At 45.2% G+C, this 24,015-nt stretch overlaps 1 protein-coding gene and 1 long non-coding RNA gene across 3 annotated transcripts in view; one reads left to right on the forward strand and one right to left on the reverse strand.

The window, feature by feature from the left end:
- Nucleotides 1-6,847, forward strand: part of LOC130361859 (uncharacterized) — a 30,698-nt gene extending 23,851 nt beyond the window's left edge. The window contains exons 3-5 of the long non-coding RNA XR_008891181.1: nt 5,736-5,910; nt 6,012-6,102; nt 6,725-6,847. This is a non-coding gene — a long non-coding RNA (uncharacterized LOC130361859). The remainder of the gene's footprint in view (nt 1-5,735; nt 5,911-6,011; nt 6,103-6,724) is intronic.
- Nucleotides 6,111-24,015, reverse strand: part of ARSJ (arylsulfatase family member J) — a 139,448-nt gene continuing 121,543 nt past the window's right edge. The window contains exon 2 of one of the 2 annotated variants that reach the window (XM_056565434.1): nt 6,111-8,951. In XM_056565434.1, the coding sequence (XP_056421409.1) occupies nt 7,565-8,951 (1,387 nt within the window). In that variant the 3' untranslated portion in view covers nt 6,111-7,564. The remainder of the gene's footprint in view (nt 8,952-24,015) is intronic. The other variant, XM_056565428.1, reaches the window with a different exon arrangement.

The following is a 24,015-nucleotide window of genomic DNA, read 5'->3' on the forward strand; positions in this document are numbered from 1 at the left end:
TAAAACAGTGTTTCCCAACCAGGGTGCCTCCAGATGTTGCAAGACTACAACTCCCAGCATGCCTGGACAGCCATTGGCTGTCCGGGCATGCTGGGAGTTGTAGTTTTGCAACAGCTGGAGGCACCCTTGTTGGGAAACACTGGCCTAAAACAGTGTTTCCCAACCAGGGTGCCTCCAGATGTTGCAAGACTACAACTCCCAGCATGCCTGGACAGCCATTGGCTGTCCAGGCATGCTGGGAGTTGTAGTTTTGCAACAGCTGGAGGGCCACAGTTTGCAGACCCCTGGTTTGTGGTCTGTAAACTGTAGTCCTCCAGCTGTTGCAAAACTAAACAGCTGAAGGGGACCGGCGAAGAGGTTCACTTACCCTTCCGAGGCTCCAGCGACGATCGCTGTCGGAGATCGTCGCGCGGCACTGTCGCGCGGCAGTGTCGCGCGGCAGTGTCGTGCAGCGCTGGATCCTACGGAAGCCGGTAAGTTGCGCAGGCTTCCCAACCAGGGTGCCTCCAGTTGTTGCAAGACTACAACTCCCAGCATGCCTGGACAGCCTTTGACTGTCCAGGCATGCTGGGGCTTGTAGTTTTGCAACATCTGGAGGCACCCTGGTTGGGAAACACTGTTTTAGGCCAGTGTTTCCCAGCCAGGTTGCCTCCAGATGTTGCAAAACTACAACTCCCAGCATGCCTAGACAGCCTTTGACTGTCCAGGCATGCTGGGACTTGTAGTTTTGCAACATCTGGAGGCACCTTGGTTGGGAAACACTGTTTTATTCCAGTGTTTCCCAGCCAGGTTGCCTCCAGATGTTGCAAAACTACAACTCCCAGCATGCCTAGACAGCCTTTGACTGTCCAGGCATGCTGGGACTTGTAGTTTTGCAACATCTGGAGGCACCCTGGTTGGGAAACACTGTTTTAGGCCAGTGTTTCCCAGCCAGGTTGCCTCCAGATGTTGCAAAACTACAACTCCCAGCATGCCTAGACAGCCTTTGACTGTCCAGGCATGCTGGGACTTGTAGTTTTGCAACATCTGGAGGCACCCTGGTTGGGAAACACTGTTTTAGGCCAGTGTTTCCCAGCCAGGTTGCCTCCAGATGTTGCAAAACTACAACTCCCAGCATGCCTAGACAGCCTTTGACTGTCCAGGCATGCTGGGGCTTGTAGTTTTGCAACATCTGGAGGCACCCTGGTTGGGAAACACTGGCCTAAAACAGTGTTTCCCAACCAGGGTGCCTCCAGATGTTGCAAAACTACAAGTCCCAGGTTGGGAAACACTGTGCCCGGCCTCCGCCCCACCTTACTGTAAGGGCATGCTGGGAGTTGTAGTCCTGCAGCTGGGGGCAGGGGACAAGCTTGTCACTTGCCCACACATCTCCTGCACCACACAACTACAACTCCCAGCATGTCCTTACTGTAAGGGCATGCTGGCAGTTGTAGTCGTGCGGGGCGGGAGATGTGTGAGCAGGTGATCATAAATGTACTAACCCATTTTTTTTGTTTTCTTCTCATTTCAGATCCGTTTATCCTGTGGACTCCTTCGGATTCGGTGGACTACTTCGATGACCAGCGTTTTTCTTTGTTTGATTTTAATAAAATGGTTAACGAGGGCTTGTGGGGGAGTGTTTTTTGTAATAAAAATTTTTTAAAACCTGTTGTGTTTTTTTCTTACTTTACTAGACAGGCTTAGTAGTGGAAGCTGTCTTATAGACAGAGTCCATTACTAACCTGGGCTTAGCGCTAGCCACAAAAACAGCTAGCGCTAACCCCCTATTATTACCCCGGTACCCAACGCCACAGGGGTGCCGGGAAGAGCCGGTACCAACAGGCCTGGAGCATCAAAAATGGCGCTCCTGGGCCTAGGCGGTAACAGGCTGGCGTTATTTAGGCTGGGGAGGGCCAGTAACAATGGTCCTCGCCCACCCTGGGAACGTCAGGCTGTTACTGTTTGGTTGGTATTTGGCTGAGAATGAAAATAGGGGGGACCCTATGCGTTTTTTTTTTTTAAAATAAATAATTAAATATATTAAAAAAACGCATAGGGTCCCCCTATTTTTATTCTCAACCAAATACCAACCAAACAGTAAGAGCCTGACGTTACCAGGGTGGGCGAGGACCATTGTTACTGGCCCTCCCCAACCTAAATAACGCCAGCCTGTTACCGCCTAGGCCCAGGAGCGCCATTTTTGACGCTCCGGGCCTGTTGGTACCGGCTCTTCCCGGCACCCCTGTGGTGTTGGGTACCGGGGTAATAATTGGGGGTTAGCGCTAGCTGTTTTTGTGGCTAACGCTAAGCCCGGTTTAGTAATGGACTCAGTCTATAAGACAGCTTCCACTACTAAGCCTGTCTAGTAAAGTAAAATAAAAATAAAACACAACAGGTTTTAAAAAAAATTTATTACAAAAAACACTCCCCCACAAGCCCTCGTTAACCATTTTATTAACATCAAGCAAAGAAAAACGCTGGTCATCGAAGTAGTCCACCGAATCCGAAGGAGTCCACAGGATACACAGATCTGTAGAAGAAGTAACCAAAAAAAAAAAAAGTGTAAGTACATTTAGGGAGAAAAAAACTGTGTTAAAAAAATGTAATAAACACACACACACACACACACACTAAACGCCGTTTACCACTTCTGAGCCATGACTACAATTTACAGTGATCCCTCAACTTACAATGGCCTCAACATACAATAGTTTCAACATACAATGGTCTTTTCTGGACCATCGTAAGTTGAAACCAGACTCAACATACAATGCTACAGACAGTCCAGATCTGTAAAACGTGTCAATGGCTGGAAGAACCAACCAATCAAAATGGGCATTCACTGGTAAAACCCCTGTATTACTGAAGTGTATGCACTGACTGGTATTACATGTTCTGTACACTTTACCTGTATCAGGGTTAGCTGCTCTTTTGGACACCAGGTGAGGGCAACTCCATTACTTGTTTTGGACATTGCCTGTACTGTACAGGACCCCTGAAGAAGCTCCTGTCCTCTACATAGACCAGTGTTTGCCAAGCAGGGTGGCCCCATTTTTTGCAAAACTACAACTCCCAGCATGCCCGGACAGCCTTTGGCTGTCCAGGCATGCTGGGAGTTATAGTTTTGCAACAGCTGGAGGCTCCCTGCTTGGGAAACACTGACATAGACAGTGATTTACAGCTCCCAGCAGATCTTTCTTACTTTTATATGTAAGGATTTGCTTTATCTATATCAGTTATCTACTTATTTTTCTTTGTCACTTTTTCCTATTTTTGGATGACATTTTGGTGCCTTTAGAACCAATTACCCTGTTTCCATAGAGTTATGGTCTCAACATACAATGGTTTCAACTTACAATGGTTTTCCTGGAACCAATTAATATTGTAACTTGAGGGACCACTGTAGTTATTGAATTATTTAGATGTGGTGAAAAAGCTAAAAAAAACTCAAAAACAAAAGATCCAGAAGGAAACCAGCAGCCAAACCTATTCAGACAGAAGGAAAAAGGAACAGACTATTTTTTCTACTACATGAAGTAAATTTCCCACTTTTGCCTATGTGCGCCAAATTTATTAATGCCGTGCAACAATTTAGTAAATTTGTCGCACATAGTCAAAAATGAAGTAGAAAAAAACAGGGTAAAAACCAGACTACATAGTAAAAGATTAGTAAATGCCCCCCTAAATGAATATCTCATAAATATATAGTACCTCAATTTGTATACACTAAATAGTCAAGCAGTAGATTTATAAAGTTCCATCCATAATGATTTTAACCTTTTTCTTCAACTGTTTAAAAATCTGACATCTTATACTACAGTTACAAGTAACCACTTTCTTTTGGTGATTTTCAACATTACTAAAAGAAGAGTTTGGCAATGCACAATATCATGCCTCTAATAATATCACTACTATAAAAGGTTAATTATATTAAAAATATTTCTTGATTGCTTTTAAAGGGATATTTAGAAAAATATAAAAAAGCTGCAGAAATATAACATTGCTAACCTGTCTGCCCCAGGCAGAAACCACCACTTTTTTCTGCATCTATAGTCCTTTCTCCTAACATGGCAGAAACACTGCTTCCTAGTTTAGTAATTGCAACATCCTACAATTCTCAGAATGTATTGCTTTCTCTAGTGCTTAATCACAGCCCTCTAAATACCCTGCCTCCTTATTTCCCACAGCTTTCCTGTCATTTACCACCTAGAGTGGCTGTAGAATATTGCTCAGTCAACAGATCCTGCTGTATTTATTCCCTGTCTGTTCCTTTGCCTGCCTTGCTCATCACAAGGAAGCAAGCTGTAAACACATCTTATTCTTCCCTAAATATCCATATATATATAGTGTGTGTGTGTGTATGACAGGAAGCGGTTGATATAAGCTGTAGGGGCTGGTCAGAGGTGATTACATAATTCAAGAGGTGGAACTTGAGCTCAGAGACATGATCCTGACACAACTCCTGAGGCAGGGGAGCTGCTGAGACAATACCACACTGAAAATTAAAGAATCATACAACATCCTATCAAGAGTGAATCACACAAAAACATGCTGAAGCCAGTACTATTTGTGATAACATTATAAAAGTACTTTATGTGTCTTGATCAGATTTATTTAAATTATTATATATTTTCCCTTTGGGCAAGTTGTTTTATTAACTCTGCCATTTTAGCTCTGCTATGCTACGCTATCTAAACACAACACAGGGTAAAAAGGGAAAACGCAAAGCTCCCTGAGGGGTGGGGGGTGGGGGCGGGGGAATGAGACTCACATCATGCTGTCTCTATGAATTCTGGCAGCATTCATATGGGTTTTCATAAGTAAATACAAAATCCTAACAATCACATTTTAAACTTTATATTCCTAAGCTCAACATTTCTACCTCTATCCTATGCACTTGGCAAAGCTTCTTTAAAGAGTCCCTGTGGCAAAAGATTAAATAGTTTAGGGTACCCTCATCACACACCTTGTTACAGTTTCTTAATACTCCCTTCTGTTTCCAAGATATGAAGGTTTATAGGTTGTCTGACAATTCAGGGAATCAGTCAGGTGGAAAGTGATTTTTAATATAAGGAGTGACTATCATTTTATGGGTTGGTTTAGACAGTCAGGGTATATGTTGTACTTTGATGGGCTTGTATGCCTAATACACACTTTGACTGTATAATCCGGCCAATCACCTTATAGCCACTGCCATTATTAAAATGAAGTTCATGCCCATCTGACTGATTCCCTAAATTATCAGACAAACTATAAACCCTGATACCTCAGGAATGGAACAGTGTATCAAGAAACTTTAAAAAACATGTGTGATCAGGGTACCCTAAGCTATTTAATGATGATGCAATCTCATTTTAGTGGGATTGGCCACAGGTCCTCTTTAAAGGGGTTGTCCCTTTTTTTTAAAACTGTACTATAGTCCAAAAATAGTTTTCTACCATGCCTACCTCTTGTAAACTGCTTTCAAAGTACCACCTTCTTGTAAACATGGAAATGTATTTTGAATAACGTGCTCTATTGTTGGCGGGGTTGCATGATCATGTGATCACATCTTCAATGTGCCCCCTTACCCACATGTAAATATAGTCTTCTCTCACATACCTAGTAATTAGACCAGCAGGGTTAAATGATAGGGAAGAATTTGGCCCCTTTCTGTAAGCTGTAAGATTGTTTTTAATGGTTTTATAATGTTCTGTAATTGCACATAAGGTGTTTCTTTTAGAGGTGTTAATCCCTCCCCTTCACTTACTTTAAAGCACATCTGTGATGAGAAGGAAGCAGAGAGACCGGAAGAAGTTCCACACTGGAACGAAACGGATGTTGTCTTTAGTAACTCGCGTCTCTGTACTCCACTCCCCACCTGCCTGCACCCCCTTGTCTCTGATGAGATGTTTTAAGACACAAGAATAAATAAGTATTTTTGATACTCTGGTGAGTTATCCGTCCTTTCCTTTCTTCAGCTATATGTTACCTAGTAATTAGACCTGTAATACAACTTGAGGAATAGAGACAGCTTCTTCTCTACTTTTCAGGTTCTGAGTGCCACACTATGCACATTTGGCTTATTCAATGGACATGCAGAGAAGGTTTTTTTTTCTTCTATTGACTGCCTAGCACTGTAAGGTGGGACATGCATATTGTACTATTTATCATTTGAACTAGAGGGGTCACATTTTAAAAAATTTAAAAGGACAGGTTGCTAATAATATATTTGTCATAAGGTCAATTACAAAAATAAAAATTTTCATACAAACTAAATTAACAATATTTTATTGGTGGAACAATCCCTTTCAGTAATGTAGTGTCTATTAAATTGATTAAAGTTGGTAAAGCCACAAACTTCGAGCTTCCTTGTGGTCAGCCTTGTTTTGTAGAAGTGTTGAGAGATGCAGAAGACATTTTACAGTAAAATAAACCAAATTAAAATGATTTTGTTAAAATTCTTCAGAAACATATTTCTGACAAGTTATGAAATGCAAAAAGTAATTAGACATTTTAGGTAAGAACAAGATTAGACAAAATGATATTGACAATTTAGGAAAACTGTCAATAAATTTTGTACATGATTATGGAATCTGCAAGACTGGCTGTAGCAGTCACAAGGCCTGTGTCAAGAAAGGGCAGGTAGTACAGACATGCAGTGTATCTAGAAGGCACTGATATGGGAAGTATGATTTTTTTTTTTTTTGTGATATTATCCACAATTTTTTTTCTTTTCTTTTTTTCTTTTTTCTTTTTTATTCAGATTGCCAGACAACCCATTAAAGGCTGTCATTAGACACAGAAGTTTTTGAGCCAAAATCAGAAGTGGATCGAGCAAGAAAGAGTGCAAAAAATCCTTCCTTTATATTCCCCATTTCTTTAGAATCTAGTTCCACTTTTGGCTTGAAAACTGCAGTGGCAGTTAAACAAAAAAGCAAACAAACAAATAAAAACAAACAAACAAACTTCCATGTGTGATGGTGGCCTAATGCTTCTTCCACCCCGTCCTATTTTCTTATATGAGAATTAAGGCTCAGTAATGGGAAATATGCTGGTCAGAGAATCACTGGGGAAGTAAATCATGAAAGTTTTGCTCATCTGTAGTCTAATTATATTCTTCTAACTGAACAGATCCAAACAGAATAAATTTCTGCACCATAATTGTCTCCAGAGATACTAGGAAGAATCTTTAAATATATTAATTTTATGAAATGCCTCGACATTTAGATTAATTTGAGGGCTCCTGGATTAGTTTCTATTTTCAAGGAAACTTCATAACTTCTCATTGCATATTTATAACATTGATCATATTAGTATGTTGAATACTTATAGAGGGCTCAACTTTGGTTCAGTATTGTAGCTTGAATCACACAATGGTCTTTCACAACAAACCCTAAATGTAAAAGTCTAACACCAAGAACATACATCTTGAAAATATCTGTAAAGATGTCGCAATGAACAACAACAATGGAACACACCCATGTATATTGCACAATGTTGCTACATTATATAATGCTGCACTTTCAGTGTGTTTAGTCCATAAGACATGGCAGTTGTTTTGTGATTTAGTAGACCACAAATTGTCTTGTAATTGATCTGAGTTTTATGAATTGGATAAGGATGGATGACAACCAGAATACTGTTGTTTCCGATGTTTAGCATTCTTTTTGTCCTTTTTTCTCTTAGATTTTTTACTAGAGTTCTTCTTTTTCTTACTTTCCTTGTACCAAGGACCCCAAACGCCTCCATTCAGTTTAGGATTGCTTCTTGGATCCTTTGGAGGGTATCTCACTGGCACTGCAGATTTGTTGAACTGTGCAAGTCTTCTAAGCAACTGTTTCACAATATCTGGGTACCTTTCAGATAAGTCAACTCTTTCATATGGGTCAGCTGTTATGTTAAAAAGCCACAAAGATTTTCCACTTGTGAGAGACACCCGCTCATTGTGCCATCGACTAAGTCCAATGTTGCTGAAACCTTGCGGAGGCACCCAGTCTCCATTACCAGGATTTCCTGTTAGCAGTTTCCACTGGTTTACTCTAATAGCAGATTGAACAGCAGTATTCCAAATACCAAAACCAGCAGTCCAGGAGCCATTTCTTGCTTTGATATACATAGGATCAATATTATGTAGGATGTCAATTCTTGGAGAACGTTTGCCTTCACTTATTGTCTCCCATATGTCATAACCATCTAGTTTCATGTCTTCTTCTATTTCTCCACCTGCCAAAGTAACTAGTGTTGGAAACCAGTCTGTTATGTGGATTAATTCTTTACAGATGTGGCCCTTGATTTTTAAAAATGGGCTATGGACAAACCCAATAGCACGTATACCGCCTTCCCAATATGTTCCCTTGCTTCCACGGAGAGGCCAGTTGTTTCCTCCTGCCATTGGTTGTCCACCATTGTCTGAGGAATAAATTATAACACTATTCTCATAGAAGCCATACTCCTGTAGTGCCACTGTGATGTTGTTAACAGCTTCATCTAAACATGACAACATGGCGGCATATCTTCGTCTATTGACATTTGTAATTGACTTATAGTTCTCTAAATAATTTCCTGGAGCTTGTAAAGGAGAATGTACAGCTTGGTAAGCAATATAAAGGAATATAGGCTTTTTTGGATTGTGGCTGGCCAAAATATTTTGTACTCTTTGAGTGTACATCTCTGTAGAATAAATACCATGGTCATGGTCCCACGCTGCATTATCATTTTCATACAAGTCATATCCACATGTCCCTGGGCTGTCACATTTATAATGGTTGTAGTAATCACCACTTCCCAAAAGTGATCCAAAGAAAGAATCAAACCCTCTATGTGTTGGCATGCATTCCTTGCGATAAAACCCCAGGTGCCATTTTCCAACCATGTGCGTTGCATAACCAATACTCTTTAACTTCTGTGGTAATGTCAAATTGTCCAGTGGCAAACAGTTTGGCTGGGATGGTCGTATTATGGAATGTTGAAGACCTGTGTGAATCTGATACCTAAAAGACATAAAAATGATATTTAGTTATTGTAATAAAGTAAAATAAATATAAAATTAAACATCTATATTACATTATATCTATCTATCTATATCTATCTATATTGATATAGATAGATAGAAAGCAAAATATACTGGGAACCTTTAGTAAAACTTCACTTTTAATATGTCCTTTTTAAAAAAAAATTAAATTTTTGTTGAAATAGATCATCAAAACATGTATGCACTCCAAAAGTATTTATATATTTTTGTACTTTTGTATTTTGTATCCCCACACAAGCAAGGCAAACCAAAGGTACGGATATATGTGCAATAATATGTTGTAATATTGAATGCTGCTGTGTAATCTGTGCCACAACAGTCATGTTTACAGTTGTGGAATCACAGTGCAATATAAGGGGACTTTGCTGCGCTCAAGAGCACTGGTGGTGGTCGGAGTGTATACGTGTTTTGATAATCTATTTCCACAAAAAATTTTTTTTTAAAAAGGACAAATTAAAAGTGAAGTTTTACAAAAGGTTCCCGATATATTTTGCTTTCTGTATTAATACTTTGGGAGACCTAATTTATTCTATGTGTGGTGTCGACCACATCCAAGTCCATCTATCTATCTATCTATCTATCTTTGGTTCATAGCACTTTATATTTATATTTAACTCTTTGCCATTCTGTAGACAATATACTTTTTGAATTAAGGTGACCTAGATGTCTGTAGATATATTTCTTAAATTCCCACAGGAAACAGTTCATTTCCACAGCTGGAATTCTTTTTTAAACTGTGTTATTAGTCATACAACCCCTGAACGCCAAAGCACATGGTCTTGATATTTTATCTACTGGTCCACATGTGTTGACCTCTTCTTATCTTTTGAGTAGTAAGAGGTCATAAGGTCTGAACATCTCCAGGGCCTACTAATCTAAAAGGAATGTAGACCCACAAGCTTGTGTAAGCATTAGAAATATATGGATACATTGGAGTAGAAGGACAACAAATATCAGTCTTTTCCTTTTTGTATAAGAAAATGGCCAGTAAACTACTTATGTCAGCAAACATATTGTTACGCCGAGCGCTCCGGGTCCCCGCTCCTCCCCGGAGCGCTCGCTTCACTCTCCCCGCGGCAGCGCTCCGGTCACGTCCTCTGACCCGGGGCGCTGCGATTCCGCTGCCAGCCGGGATGCGATTCGCGATGCGGGTAGCGCCCGCTCGCGATGCGCACCCCGGCTCCCCTACCTGACCCGCTCTCCGTCTGTTCTGTCCCGGCGCGCGCGGCCCCGCTCCCTAGGGCGCGCGCGCGCCGGGTCTCTGCGATTTAAAGGGCCACTGCGCCGCTGATTGGCGCAGTGGTTCCAATTAGTGTGTTCACCTGTGCACTTCCCTATATCACCTCACTTCCCCTGCACTCCCTTGCCGGATCTTGTTGCCTTAGTGCCAGTGAAAGCGTTCCTTGTGTGTTCCTTGCCTGTGTTTCCAGACCTTCTGCCGTTGCCCCTGACTACGATCCTTGCTGCCTGCCCCGACCTTCTGCTACGTCCGACCTTGCTTTTGCCTACTCCCTTGTACCGCGCCTATCTTCAGCAGCCAGAGAGGTGAGCCGTTGCTAGTGGATACGACCTGGTCACTACCGCCGCAGCAAGACCATCCCGCTTTGCGGCGGGCTCTGGTGAAAACCAGTAGTGGCTTAGAACCGGTCCACTAGCACGGTCCACGCCAATCCCTCTCTGGCACAGAGGATCCACTACCTGCCAGCCGGCATCGTGACAGTAGATCCGGCCATGGATCCCGCTGAAGTTCCTCTGCCAGTTGTCGCTGACCTCACCACGGTGGTCGCCCAGCAGTCACAACAGATAGCGCAACAAGGCCAACAGCTGTCTCAACTGACCGTTATGCTACAACAGTTACTACCACAGCTTCAGCAGTCATCTCCTCCGCCAGCTCCTGCACCTCCTCCGCAGCGAGTGGCCGCTCCTGGGATACGCTTATCCTTGCCGGATAAATTTGATGGGGACTCTAAGTTTTGCCGTGGCTTTCTTTCCCAATGTTCCCTGCATCTGGAGATGATGTCGGACCTGTTTCCCACTGAAAGGTCTAAGGTGGCTTTCGTAGTCAGCCTTCTGTCCGGAAAAGCCCTGTCATGGGCCACACCGCTCTGGGACCGCAATGACCCCCTCACTGCCTCTGTACACTCCTTCTTCTCGGAAATCCGAAGTGTCTTTGAGGAACCTGCCCAAGCCTCTTCTGCTGAGACTGCCCTGTTGAACCTGGTCCAGGGTAATTCTTCCGTTGGCGAGTATGCCGTACAATTCCGTACTCTTGCTTCAGAATTGTCCTGGAATAATGAGGCCCTCTGCGCGACCTTCAAAAAAGGCCTATCCAGCAACATTAAAGATGTTCTGGCCGCACGAGAAATTCCTGCTAATCTACATGAACTTATTCACCTAGCCACTCGCATTGACATGCGTTTTTCCGAAAGGCGTCAGGAACTCCGCCAAGATATGGACTCTGTTCGCACGAGGCGTTTCTTCTCCTCGGCTCCTCTCTCCTCTGGTCCCCTGCAATCTGTTCCTGTGCCTCCCGCCGTGGAGGCTATGCAGGTCGACCGGTCTCGCCTGACACCTCAAGAGAGGACACGACGCCGTATGGAGAACCTCTGCCTGTACTGTGCTAGTACCGAACACTTCCTGAGAGATTGTCCTATCCGTCCTCCCCGCCTGGAAAGACGTACGCTGACTCCGCACAAAGATGAGACAGTCCTTGATGTCTACTCTGCTTCTCCACGTCTTACTGTGCCTGTGCGGATGTCTGCCTCTGCCTTCTCCTTCTCTACAGTGGCCTTCTTGGACTCTGGATCTGCAGGAAATTTTATTTTGGCCTCACTCGTTAACAGGTTCAACATCCCGGTGACCAGTCTCGCCAGACCCCTCTACATCAATTGTGTAAATAATGAAAGATTGGACTGTACCATACGTTTCCGCACGGAGCCCCTTCTTATGAGCATCGGATCTCATCATGAGAGGATTGAACTTTTGGTCCTCCCCAATTGCACCTCGGAAATTCTCCTTGGACTTCCCTGGCTTCAACTTCATTCCCCTACCCTGGATTGGTCCACTGGGGAGATCAAGAGTTGGGGGTCCTCTTGTTCCAAGAACTGTCTAAAACCGGTTCCCAGTAACCCTTGCCGTAACTCTGTGGTTCCTCCAGTAACCGGTCTCCCTAAGGCCTATATGGACTTCGCGGATGTTTTCTGCAAAAAACAAGCTGAGACTCTACCTCCTCACAGGCCTTATGATTGCCCTATCGACCTCCTCCCGGGCACTACTCCACCCCGGGGCAGAATTTATCCTCTCTCTGCCCCAGAGACTCTTGCCATGTCCGAATACGTCCAGGAGAATCTAAAAAAGGGCTTTATCCATAAATCCTCCTCTCCTGCCGGAGCCGGATTTTTCTTTGTGTCCAAAAAAGATGGCTCCCTACGTCCTTGCATTGACTACCGCGGTCTTAATAAAATCACGGTTAAGAACCGCTACCCCTTACCCCTCATCTCTGAACTCTTTGATCGCCTCCAAGGTGCCCACATCTTCACTAAATTGGACTTAAGAGGCGCCTATAACCTCATCCGCATCAGAGAGGGGGACGAGTGGAAAACGGCATTTAACACCAGAGATGGACACTTTGAGTATCTGGTCATGCCCTTTGGACTGTGCAACGCCCCTGCCGTCTTCCAAGACTTTGTCAATGAAATTTTTCGTGATCTATTATACTCCTGTGTTGTTGTATATCTGGACGATATCCTAATTTTTTCTGCCAATCTAGAAGAACACCGCCAGCATGTCCGTATGGTTCTTCAGAGACTTCGTGACAACCAACTCTATGCCAAAATTGAGAAATGTCTGTTTGAATGCCAATCTCTTCCTTTTCTAGGATATTTGGTCTCTGGCCAGGGACTACAGATGGATCCAGACAAACTCTCTGCCGTCTTAGATTGGCCACGCCCCTCCGGACTCCGTGCTATCCAACGCTTTTTGGGGTTCGCCAATTATTACAGGCAATTTATTCCACATTTTTCTACCATTGTGGCTCCTATCGTGGCTTTAACCAAAAAAAATGCTGATCCCAAGTCCTGGCCTCCTCAAGCAGAAGACGCCTTTAAACGACTCAAGTCTGCCTTTTCTTCGGCTCCCGTCCTCTCCAGACCTGACCCTTCCAAACCCTTCCTATTGGAGGTTGATGCCTCCTCAGTGGGAGCTGGAGCTGTTCTTCTACAAAAAAATTCTTCCGGGCATGCTGTCACTTGTGGTTTTTTCTCTAGGACCTTCTCTCCAGCGGAGAGGAACTACTCCATCGGGGATCGAGAGCTTCTAGCCATTAAATTAGCACTTGAGGAATGGAGGCATCTGCTGGAGGGATCAAGTTCTCCTGTTATTATCTACACCGACCACAAGAACCTCTCCTACCTCCAGTCTGCCCAACGGCTGAATCCTCGCCAGGCCCGGTGGTCTCTGTTCTTTGCCCGATTTAATTTTGAGATTCACTTTCGTCCTGCCGATAAGAACATTAGGGCCGATGCTCTCTCTCGTTCCTCGGATGCCTCAGAAGTTGAACTCTCTCCGCAACACATCATTCCACCTGACTGCCTGATCTCCACTTCTCCTGCCTCCATCAGGCAGACTCCTCCAGGAAAGACTTTTGTTTCTCCTCGCCAACGCCTCGGAATCCTCAAATGGGGTCACTCCTCCCATCTCGCAGGTCATGCGGGTATCAAGAAATCTGTGCAACTCATCTCCCGCTTCTATTGGTGGCCGACTCTGGAGACGGACGTTGTGGACTTTGTGCGAGCCTGCACTATCTGTGCCCGGGATAAGACTCCTCGCCAGAAGCCCGCTGGTTTTCTTCATCCTCTGCCTGTCCCCGAACAGCCTTGGTCTCTGATTGGTATGGATTTTATTACTGATTTACCCCCTTCCCGTGGCAACACTGTTATTTGGGTGGTCGTTGATCGATTCTCCAAAATGGCACATTTCATCCCTCTTCCTGGTCTTCCTTCTGCGCCTCAGTTGGCTAAACAATTTTTTGTACACATTTTTCGTCTTCACGGGTTGCCTACGCAGATTTTCTCGGATAGAGGCGTCCAATTCGTGTCTAAATTCTGGAGGGCTCTCTGTAAACAACTCAAGATTAAATTAAATTTTTCTTCTGCATATCATCCCCAGTCCAATGGACAAGTAGAAAGGATTAACCAGATCTTGGGTGATTATTTGCGACATTTTGTTTCCTCCCGCCAGGATGACTGGGCAGATCTCCTCCCATGGGCCGAATTCTCGTATAACTTCAGGGTCTCTGAGTCTTCCTCCAAATCCCCATTTTTCGTGGTGTACGGCCGTCACCCTCTTCCCCCCCTCCCTACTCCCTTGCCCTCTGGTCTGCCCGCTGTGGATGAAATTTCTCGTGACCTTTCCATCATACGGAGAGAGACCCAAAATTCTCTCTTACAGGCTTCATCACGCATGAAGAAGTTCGCGGATAAGAAAAGAAGAGCTCCCCCCGTTTTTTCCCCTGGAGACAAGGTATGGCTCTCCGCTAAATATGTCCGCTTCCGTGTCCCTAGCTACAAGTTGGGACCACGCTATCTTGGTCCTTTCAAAATTTTGTGTCAAATTAATCCTGTCTCTTATAAACTTCTTCTTCCTCCCTCTCTTCGTATCCCTAATGCCTTTCACGTCTCTCTTCTCAAACCACTCATCCTCAACCGTTTTTCTCCCAAATCTGTTCCTCCCACTCCTGTTTCCGGCTCCTCGGACATCTTCTCGGTCAAAGAAATTTTAGCTGCCAAAAAGGTCAGAGGGAAAATTTTTTTTTTAGTGGACTGGGAGGGTTGTGGTCCTGAAGAGAGATCCTGGGAACCTGAGGACAACATCCTGGACAAAAGTCTGCTCCTCAGGTTCTCAGGCTCTAAGAAGAGGGGGAGACCCAAGGGGGGGGGTACTGTTACGCCGAGCGCTCCGGGTCCCCGCTCCTCCCCGGAGCGCTCGCTTCACTCTCCCCGCGGCAGCGCTCCGGTCACGTCCTCTGACCCGGGGCGCTGCGATTCCGCTGCCAGCCGGGATGCGATTCGCGATGCGGGTAGCGCCCGCTCGCGATGCGCACCCCGGCTCCCCTACCTGACCCGCTCTCCGTCTGTTCTGTCCCGGCGCGCGCGGCCCCGCTCCCTAGGGCGCGCGCGCGCCGGGTCTCTGCGATTTAAAGGGCCACTGCGCCGCTGATTGGCGCAGTGGTTCCAATTAGTGTGTTCACCTGTGCACTTCCCTATATCACCTCACTTCCCCTGCACTCCCTTGCCGGATCTTGTTGCCTTAGTGCCAGTGAAAGCGTTCCTTGTGTGTTCCTTGCCTGTGTTTCCAGACCTTCTGCCGTTGCCCCTGACTACGATCCTTGCTGCCTGCCCCGACCTTCTGCTACGTCCGACCTTGCTTTTGCCTACTCCCTTGTACCGCGCCTATCTTCAGCAGCCAGAGAGGTGAGCCGTTGCTAGTGGATACGACCTGGTCACTACCGCCGCAGCAAGACCATCCCGCTTTGCGGCGGGCTCTGGTGAAAACCAGTAGTGGCTTAGAACCGGTCCACTAGCACGGTCCACGCCAATCCCTCTCTGGCACAGAGGATCCACTACCTGCCAGCCGGCATCGTGACACATATACTATTATCATAGTCTTTTAATTTCACCCAAGCATAATGTCATATGTTTTATATTCTTGGTGTACTATCAGATGATTTGATTATGGCCAATGGCCAAACAGGTCAGTATCCCCCTGTGTAATAATGGCAGCGATCAGCTGAGGAGTTACCATTTGCTTATCATGTCGATTTGACCTGCTATACAGCCATACATCAGCCAACAGACATACACCTCCCTGTGTTACAGGGAATGTGTGTACAACAGCTGATTCCCGCAAAGGGCCGCACAAAGATCCAGGGATCATTCATGCACCAGCCCGGATTTAGCAAGGTACTGGAAAGTGGAGAACAAGCTACCTAGAGACTTTCAGACAGGGAGAGACTGGCTGATCTGACGCCTAGGGAGAGGCACTGTGCTTTAAAAGCCAAAAATTACCAGTATGAAGATAATGATAATCTGTGTAAAGTTGTCGTTGCAGTTATACTACTGTGTTGCTGCTGTGGCAATTTAAATAGACGGTATCTCTTTATATGATGGACTTGAACTTGAATTGTGTTGACCACTGTACTCTTGTTACACAGAGTGTTGGGTGTTGTGCAGACCACCTGTTCTTAGCCAAGAGTGGTTGAAAAATCTGACACAGGTAAGTAGTGGCCTTGCAGCCACAGGGGTGCAGAGCAGATCTAAGCAAAGTGATTAGTGCCCCACACAAGAAATACCTGTGCAGGGCATGGCCTCCCAGAGATCCTCAGCCACACTGTATATATAGCAAAAGATAACAGTTAATTTAACCCCTTAAGGACCAGGCCATTTTATACCTTAAGGACCGGAGCGTTTTTTGCAATTCTGACCACTGTCACTTTAAACATTAATAACTCTGGAATGCTTTTAGTTATCATTCTGATTCCGAGATAGTTTTTTCATGACATATTCTACTTTAACTTAGTGGTAAAATTTTATGGTAACTTGCATCCTTTCTTGGTGAAAAATCCCAAAATTTGATGAAAAAAATGAAAATTTTGCATTTTTCTAACTTTGAAGCTCTCTGCTTGTAAGGAAAATGGATATTCAAAATAATTTTTTTTTGGGTTCACATATACAATATGTCTACTTTATGTTTGCATCATAAAATCTATTAGTTTTTACTTTTGGAAGACACCAGAGGGCTTCAAAGTTCAGCAGCAATTTTGAAATTTTTCACAAAATTTTCAAACTCACTATTTTTCAGGGACCAGTTCAGTTTTGAAGTGGATTTGAAGGGTCTTCATATTAGAAATACCCCATAAAAGACCCCATTATAAAACCTACACCCCCCAAAGTATTCAAAATGACATTCAGTAAGTGTATTAACTCTTTAGGTGTTTCACAGGAATAGCAGCAAAGTGAAGGAGAAAATTCAAAATCTTCATTTTTTACACTCGCATGTTCTTGTAGACCCAATTTTTGAATTTTTGCAAGGGGTAAAAAGGAGAAAATTTTTACTTGTATTTGAAACCCAATTTCTCTCGAGTAAGCACATACCTCATATGTCTATGTTAATTGTTCGGCGGGCGCAGTAGAGGGCTCAGAAGGGAAGGAGCGACAAATGGTTTTTGGGGGGCATGCCGCATTTAGGAAGCCCCTATGGTGCCAGGACAGCAAAAAAAAACACATGGCATACCATTTTGGAAACTAGACCCCTCAGGGAACGTAACAAGGGGTAAAGTGAACCTTAATACCCTACAGATGATTCACGACTTTTGCATATGTAAAAAAAATATATATATTTTTTACCTAAAATGCTTGGTTTCCCAAAAATTTTACATTTTTAAAAAGTGTAATATCAGAAAATACCCCCCAAAATTTGAAGCCCAATTTCTCCCGATACAAAAAACACCTCGCATGGGGGGTGAAAAGTGCTCTGCTGGCGCACTACAGGTCTCAGAAGAGAAGGAGTCACATTTGGCTTTTTGAAAGCAAATTTTGCTCTGGGGGCATGCCGCATTTAGGAAGCCCCTATGGTGCCAGAACAGCAAAAAAAAAACACATGGCATACCATTTTGGAAACTAGACCCCCCAGGGAATGTAACAAGGGGTAACGTGAACCTTAATGCCCTACAGGTGTTTCACGACTTTTGCATATGTAAAAAAATTTTTTTTTTTTACCTAAAATGCTTGTTTTCCCAAAATGTTTACATTTTTAAAAAGGGTAATAGTGGAAAATACCCCCCAAAATTTGAAGTCCAATTTCTCCCGATTCAGAAAACACCCCATATGACGGTGAAAAGTGCACTGCTGGCGCACTACAGGTCTCAGAAGAGAAGGAGTCACATTTGGCTTTTTGAAAGCGAATTTTGCTCTGGGGGCATGCCGCACCATAGGGGCTTCCTAAATGCGGCATGCCCCCAGAGCAAAATTCACTTTCAAAAAGCCAAATGTGTTTTACCGGCCCCCCGCAACCATAAGGAGCGGAGCCGGTGCCCGATGCCTGCTGAAATCGTTCAGCAGGCATCGTGGCATATCACCCAGGGGGGGTCATTATGACCCCCCATGTCGGCGATGGCCGCAGATCGCTGGACAATTCAGTCCAGCGATCTGCGGCGGATTCCGGGTCAATCGGGTCTCCAGTGACCCGGTGACCCGGAAATATTGGCTGATCGGGGCCGTCAGAGCCAGCAGGGGTGAGGTGGCACTGGTGCCACCTCACGATCGCCCTGATTCGTCGGCCGGATTCCCGGCCGACCAATCAGGGCGCCTGCTGCGGATGTCACTCCCGCAACCCGCTCCGCCCCTCTTCCGGAGGACGTGAGCGGGTGCGATACGTGCACCCCAGGTGCTGGGGACCCCGATCCCCGGCATCAATGTTGGAATCGGGGCCCCAGGAGCAGCGGCGGCGACGACGAGGGACTGACCTGTTCTCATACATCATGTGTCCTTAAGGACTCGGAAATGGAGACGTATGAGAACGTCATGTGTCCTTAAGGGGTTAAAGGGGTATTCCAGGCCAAAACTTTTTTTTATATATCAACTGGCTCCGGAAAGTTAAACAGATTTGTAAATTATAGAGAAATGTGTGCAGCTCACAAAACACAATCCGAGGATATAATTGGTTATAAGCCGAAACCCAACGGCCGGAATTATAAAAGAAATTGTACAAAGTGTATAACCAATCCTCAAGGATTCTACCCCGAAAGGAACATAATGATATTTGAATAAAATAACATAGGATGCTATAAGTATAAGATTTTATTAAATGCAAATAAAAAATTTGTAAAAATATAAAAAATGCACTATATATCCTCTGGCATACAATATAACAGGATGAAGAAAACCTAATAACTATTGGAAGGATTAAGATGTATACTAACAACCTGTTAGTTTTTGATATTATTGAGAAGCAATCAGATCATTATACAAGATTGTAGATGTGCACCATTTCTGTTTTCTACCCGAATTCACACTATGTTTTCTATCCCCTCCTTTTTTTTTGTTTAAACATGTGCTGCACTCTTCCCCACCCCCTCAGCCCAACCCTATATAAGTAGTAGTTAGCTACACAAGGGCCATTTCTTTCCTAGCAGCCTCACAGTCTGACTGGGAGAGCATGGTAAGTGAGCTATTACACCTTGTTCACACTGGTGTGGTGCTGTGCGGCGTCCGTTGCTGCCGTGGAACCGTGTCTGCGGGGATGTGCGACCCATAGACTAGTTTAAGTGGCATTGGGGCTGCTCTGCCAGTGGGTCGTTTCGCCCCCCGTGGGCACTGGTGTCGCGGCGGTGGTGGTCGCCGCCCGGTGCTACGCCATTTCATGCTAGGGACTTTAGGGACCCACTCTAAATAGGTGGCCTTGACGTGGCGAGTGGGCTTGTACTTTTTGGTCAAAAATGTATACTAGCAACCTGTTTGTTTTTGATATTATGCTGAGAAGCAATCAGATCATTATACAAGACTGTAGATGTGCACCATGTCTGTTTTCTACCCGAATTCACAGATTTGTAAATTACTTCGATTAAAAAATCTTAATCCTTCCAATAGTTATTAGCTTCTGAAGTTGAGTTGTTTTTTTTCTGTCTAACTGCTCCCGGGATGTGACATCATCATTGAGCAGTTAGACAGAAAACTTCAGAAACTAATAACTATTGAAAGGATTAAGATTTTTTAATAGAAGTAATTTACAAATCTGTTTAACTTTCCGGAGCCAGTTGATATATATATATATATATATATATATATATATATATATATATATATATATATATAAAAGTTTTTGCCTGGAATACCCCTTTAAGTGCATCCTGATTGCATGTTGTATGCTTTGTATGGACCCTGGCCCTGGTTATGGAGATGCTTGAGTGATACTCAGGTATCTTTTGTGCTCTCATATAAATGAATGTCTGCAGCATGTGCTCCTCACTAAGAGCTGGGACCCCCCCCCCCCCCATCTCCCGCAATCAGTTATTTATCCCCTATCCTGTGAATAGGGGATGAGTTAGTTTTGGCCAGAGTTCTCCTTTAAGGGTGGGGATTGCAAATGCAATGGTCCTAATAAAGTAGATCATACCATTTTGTGTATGCAGCATATATTTTGTGTAAGCTAGACTACAAAGAAAATCAAAGCTTTTATGGTTGTCAACGGAAACAGTGGATTAATTTTCTACATCACTTCACAGATCAAAGACTTCGCCTCCTCGAATGTAAATCATGAGCAGACACTGAGCCAGAAAAGGATGCTGAGCAACCATAGCACTGATGCTATAATAATTGTCATTGTAACTTTGGACTTTAATAGAGGCTGTAACTTAGGATCTGTATAGGGTAATGCAGTCATTACTCATGTTTATACAGGTTCATTGTATAAATAAAACTATGATCAGTCAGAAAGCTGGGAAAATTCACTTACTGTTCAATTTACTTTCAAAGTCCATTTGTTTCTAAGTCAGCCCTGGGTAACTACATGCGGAATTTTCTTGAATATGATTCAACATAGTTTTTTTTCTTTGCAAGTAAAATTAGGCAGCCATTAGAAATAATTTTCTACAGAAGAAGCATTACAGTCTAGCAATGCTAATAACTAAGGAACAATCAAGACTTCTCTTTTTTTCTTCTATAGCCAAGTATAATTTACTGATGTTATAGTACTGTATGCAAACATAGCTGTAGAAACATTGCAACTCTGTTTACTTCAATGAGATCGAAACTTCACGTATAGTCTCTGAAGAATGTTTCATGCTCTATTACTTAAATGATGTTCCTATCTGAATAAATGTTTATAATATTCAACAATCTCATTTTCCATTGCATTTCTTAAAGGGATACTCCAGCCCCTTATCTAAAGGATAGGGGAAAAGATGCATGATCGCGGGGGTCCTGCCGCTCTCCGCAGCGCTGGAGGCTCAGAGCTATGTTATCCGGCCACACACGCTGGCCGTGAGCGCATGGTCCCGTTACCTTCTCCTACTGGCGGGGCTGGGATTTGCATTGTGGGACGCACCCGCATGCGAATCCCAGTCTGTTACTCACAGGGTACTTCTCCTGCCCCCCCCCCCTGCCTTTCTGCTCCGGTGCGCGTGTCCCCGTTCCCTAGGGTGCGCGCGCATGCCGTAGCTTTAAGATTTAAATGGCCAGTGTGCCCATTATTGTAGTACACCTGTGGCTCATTGATAAATTTCTCCTCCTCCCACACTTCCCTGCCTGATCTTTGTTGCCTTGTGCCTGAGAGAAAGCATTCCTCCGAGTTTCCTTGTATCCGTGTATCTGATCCTTTGCTCTGTGACCCGACCTTGCTCCTCTGCCGCCTGCCTACTGACCTCCTGCTATGTCCTGACTACGCTACTGTGCCACCTGGCCTGACCTTCTGCTATCCTGACTATGAGCTGCCTTATCCCTCCTGTGCCTTGCATCTCCTCAGCTGCCTGTGTCGTCGAGCCATGCCAGGGGTAGCGACCTGGGTGCCGCCTGCCACAGCAAGTCCATCCCGCTTTGCGGCGGGCTCTGGTGAAAACTAGAGTCACCTTAGACTCCGCTCCCTGGTACAGGCCAAGTCATCTGCCACACTAGTCCAGCGGTTCCACATCCACCGGTGTTCCTCCGGTGAGCCAGCATGGTGGCAGGATGGTTGGCAGTCAGCATGGTGGCAGAAGTGGAAAGTCTGGAGCCAAACATGCCCGGGGTAGACCACCTGCTTCGCGGCAGCCAACCTTCCCGGGAGTTAGTAAAACAGGGGTTCCTGCAGTCAGGGGCAGTAGCAATAAATCAGTGCGGACTGTTGGTGGGAAAATCAGCTACTCGGCAGTGTGGCAGCTGCCTCCTCCAGGCTGTGTCACTGTACCGCCCTGTGGTTTCCTCCTGCTGCTTGCACATTAAATAAAACTTTTTAGGTTCATCTATTTAAAATCCTCAATTTAAATGTTAAAATATATCTTTAATCTTTTCAATTGTAGGGCCCTATGATCTCGACAGACTGTTGCCACCTCCAGGCTGGGTCATTCAGCCACTATATATGGTCTCCTCATGCTGTTGCTGCCTCTAGGCAATGTCGTTCAGCCACTATATGGTCTCCTCTTGCTGCCTCCAACTCTAGGCTGTGCCATTCAGCCACTATATGGTCTATTCGTGTTTCTGTCACCTCCAGGCTGTTACGCCGAGCGTTCCGGGTCCCTGCTCCTGCCCGTAGCACTTGCGGCGTTCTTCTTCTGTTAGCAGTGCCCCGGTCAGACTCGCTGACCGGGAGCGCTGTTCTGAGTCCCCCGGCGGGGATGCGATCTGCGCGGCAGGACGTGCCTGCCCGCGGGTCGCATCCCGTTCTGCTTACCTGCCCCATCCTCCTTCCCCATCCCGGCGCGCTGTCTAGGGCGCGCACGCCGGCTCTCTGAAATTTAAAGGGCCAGTGCACCACTAATTGGTGCCTGGCCCAATCAAATGCAATTACCTCCATTTCCTATTTACACCCACTTCCCCTTCCTGTACTTGCCGGATCTTGTTGCCCTAGTGCCCTGAGAAAGCGTTTTGTGTATCCCAAGCCTGTGTATCCAGACCCTTGCCGTTGCCCCTGACTACGACCCTTTGCTGCCTGCCCTGACCTTTTGCTATGTCTGACCTTGCTCTTGCCTTGTCCCTGTGTACCGCGCCTGTCTCAGCTGTCAGTGGGGTTGAGTCGCTATTGGTCCCTGCACCTCCCCGAAGCGCTTGTGGCGTTCTTCTTCTGTTAGCAGCGCCCTGGTCAGACTCGCTGACCGGGAGCATTGTTCTGAGTCCCCCGGCGGGTCACATCCCGTTCTGCTTACCTGCCCCGTCCTCCTTCCGTCCCATCCCGGCGAGCGCAGCCCCGCTCTCTAGGGCGCGCGCCCGCCGCCTCTCTGAAATTTAAAGGGCCAGTGCACCACTAATTGGTGCCTGCCTCAATCAAGTGCAATTACCTCCATTTCCTATTTAAACCCACTTCCCCTTCCTGTCCTCACCGGATCTTGTTGCCATAGTGCCCTGAGAAAGCGTTTTGTGTATCCCAAGCCTGTGTATCTAGACCCTTGCCGTTGCCCCTGACTACAACCCTTTGCTGCCTGCCCTGACCTTTTGCTACGTCCGACCTTGCTCTTGCCTTGTCCCTGTGTACCGCGCCTGTCTCAGCTGTCAGTGGGGTTGAGTCGCTATTGGGTAGAACGACCTGGGGGGCCACCTGCCGCTGCAAGTCCATCCATTTGCGGCGGGCTCTGGTGAAAACCAGTAACCCCTTAGATTCCGTTCCCCTGGTACGGCCCACGCCATCACCTCACTGACACAGAGGATCCACCTCCAGTGTCCTCTCTGCATTCCAGTCCGGATCCTGACACAGATTTAGCCATTTAGCCACTATATGGTCTCCTCTTGCTGCTGCAACCTCCAGGCTGTGTCACTGTACCTCCATGTGGTCTCCTCATGCTGCTGACACATTAAATAAAACTTTTTAGGCTCATCTATTTGAAATCTTCAATTTAAATGTTAAAAAATATCTTTACTCTTTTCAATTGTGAGGCCCTATGGTCTCGACAGACTATTGCCACCTCCATGCTGGGTCATTCAGCCACTTCCAGGCTCTGTCATTATGCCACTCTGCGACAGTGATTCTAATAGTGATGCCTCTTATCTGCATGTCATACTGAATTACAGTATTATTTCACTAACCCAGCAAGGTAAAACGCCTATTGAGGCTCTCTGTAGGCCAGAAATAGCCTTTTTTTTAATAGCGATTCGCCGCAAATAAATTCAGACCGAAACAAATTTTTTTTTTTGGGGGGGGGGGGGGGGGGAATATGGCACACCGGCCGTATCAAATTTTTAAAAAAATTGCTCATCTCTAGTGCTCTTATTTACTGTTCTACACTCTAGAGGGCATATTGCAAAACTGTCCCTAGTGTGTGTGTTAGGATCCGGCAGGCTGGA

The sequence above is a fragment of the Hyla sarda genome, chromosome 1 (assembly GCF_029499605.1).
Source record: "Hyla sarda isolate aHylSar1 chromosome 1, aHylSar1.hap1, whole genome shotgun sequence".
In the NCBI taxonomy this organism is placed as follows: Eukaryota; Metazoa; Chordata; class Amphibia; order Anura; family Hylidae; genus Hyla; species Hyla sarda.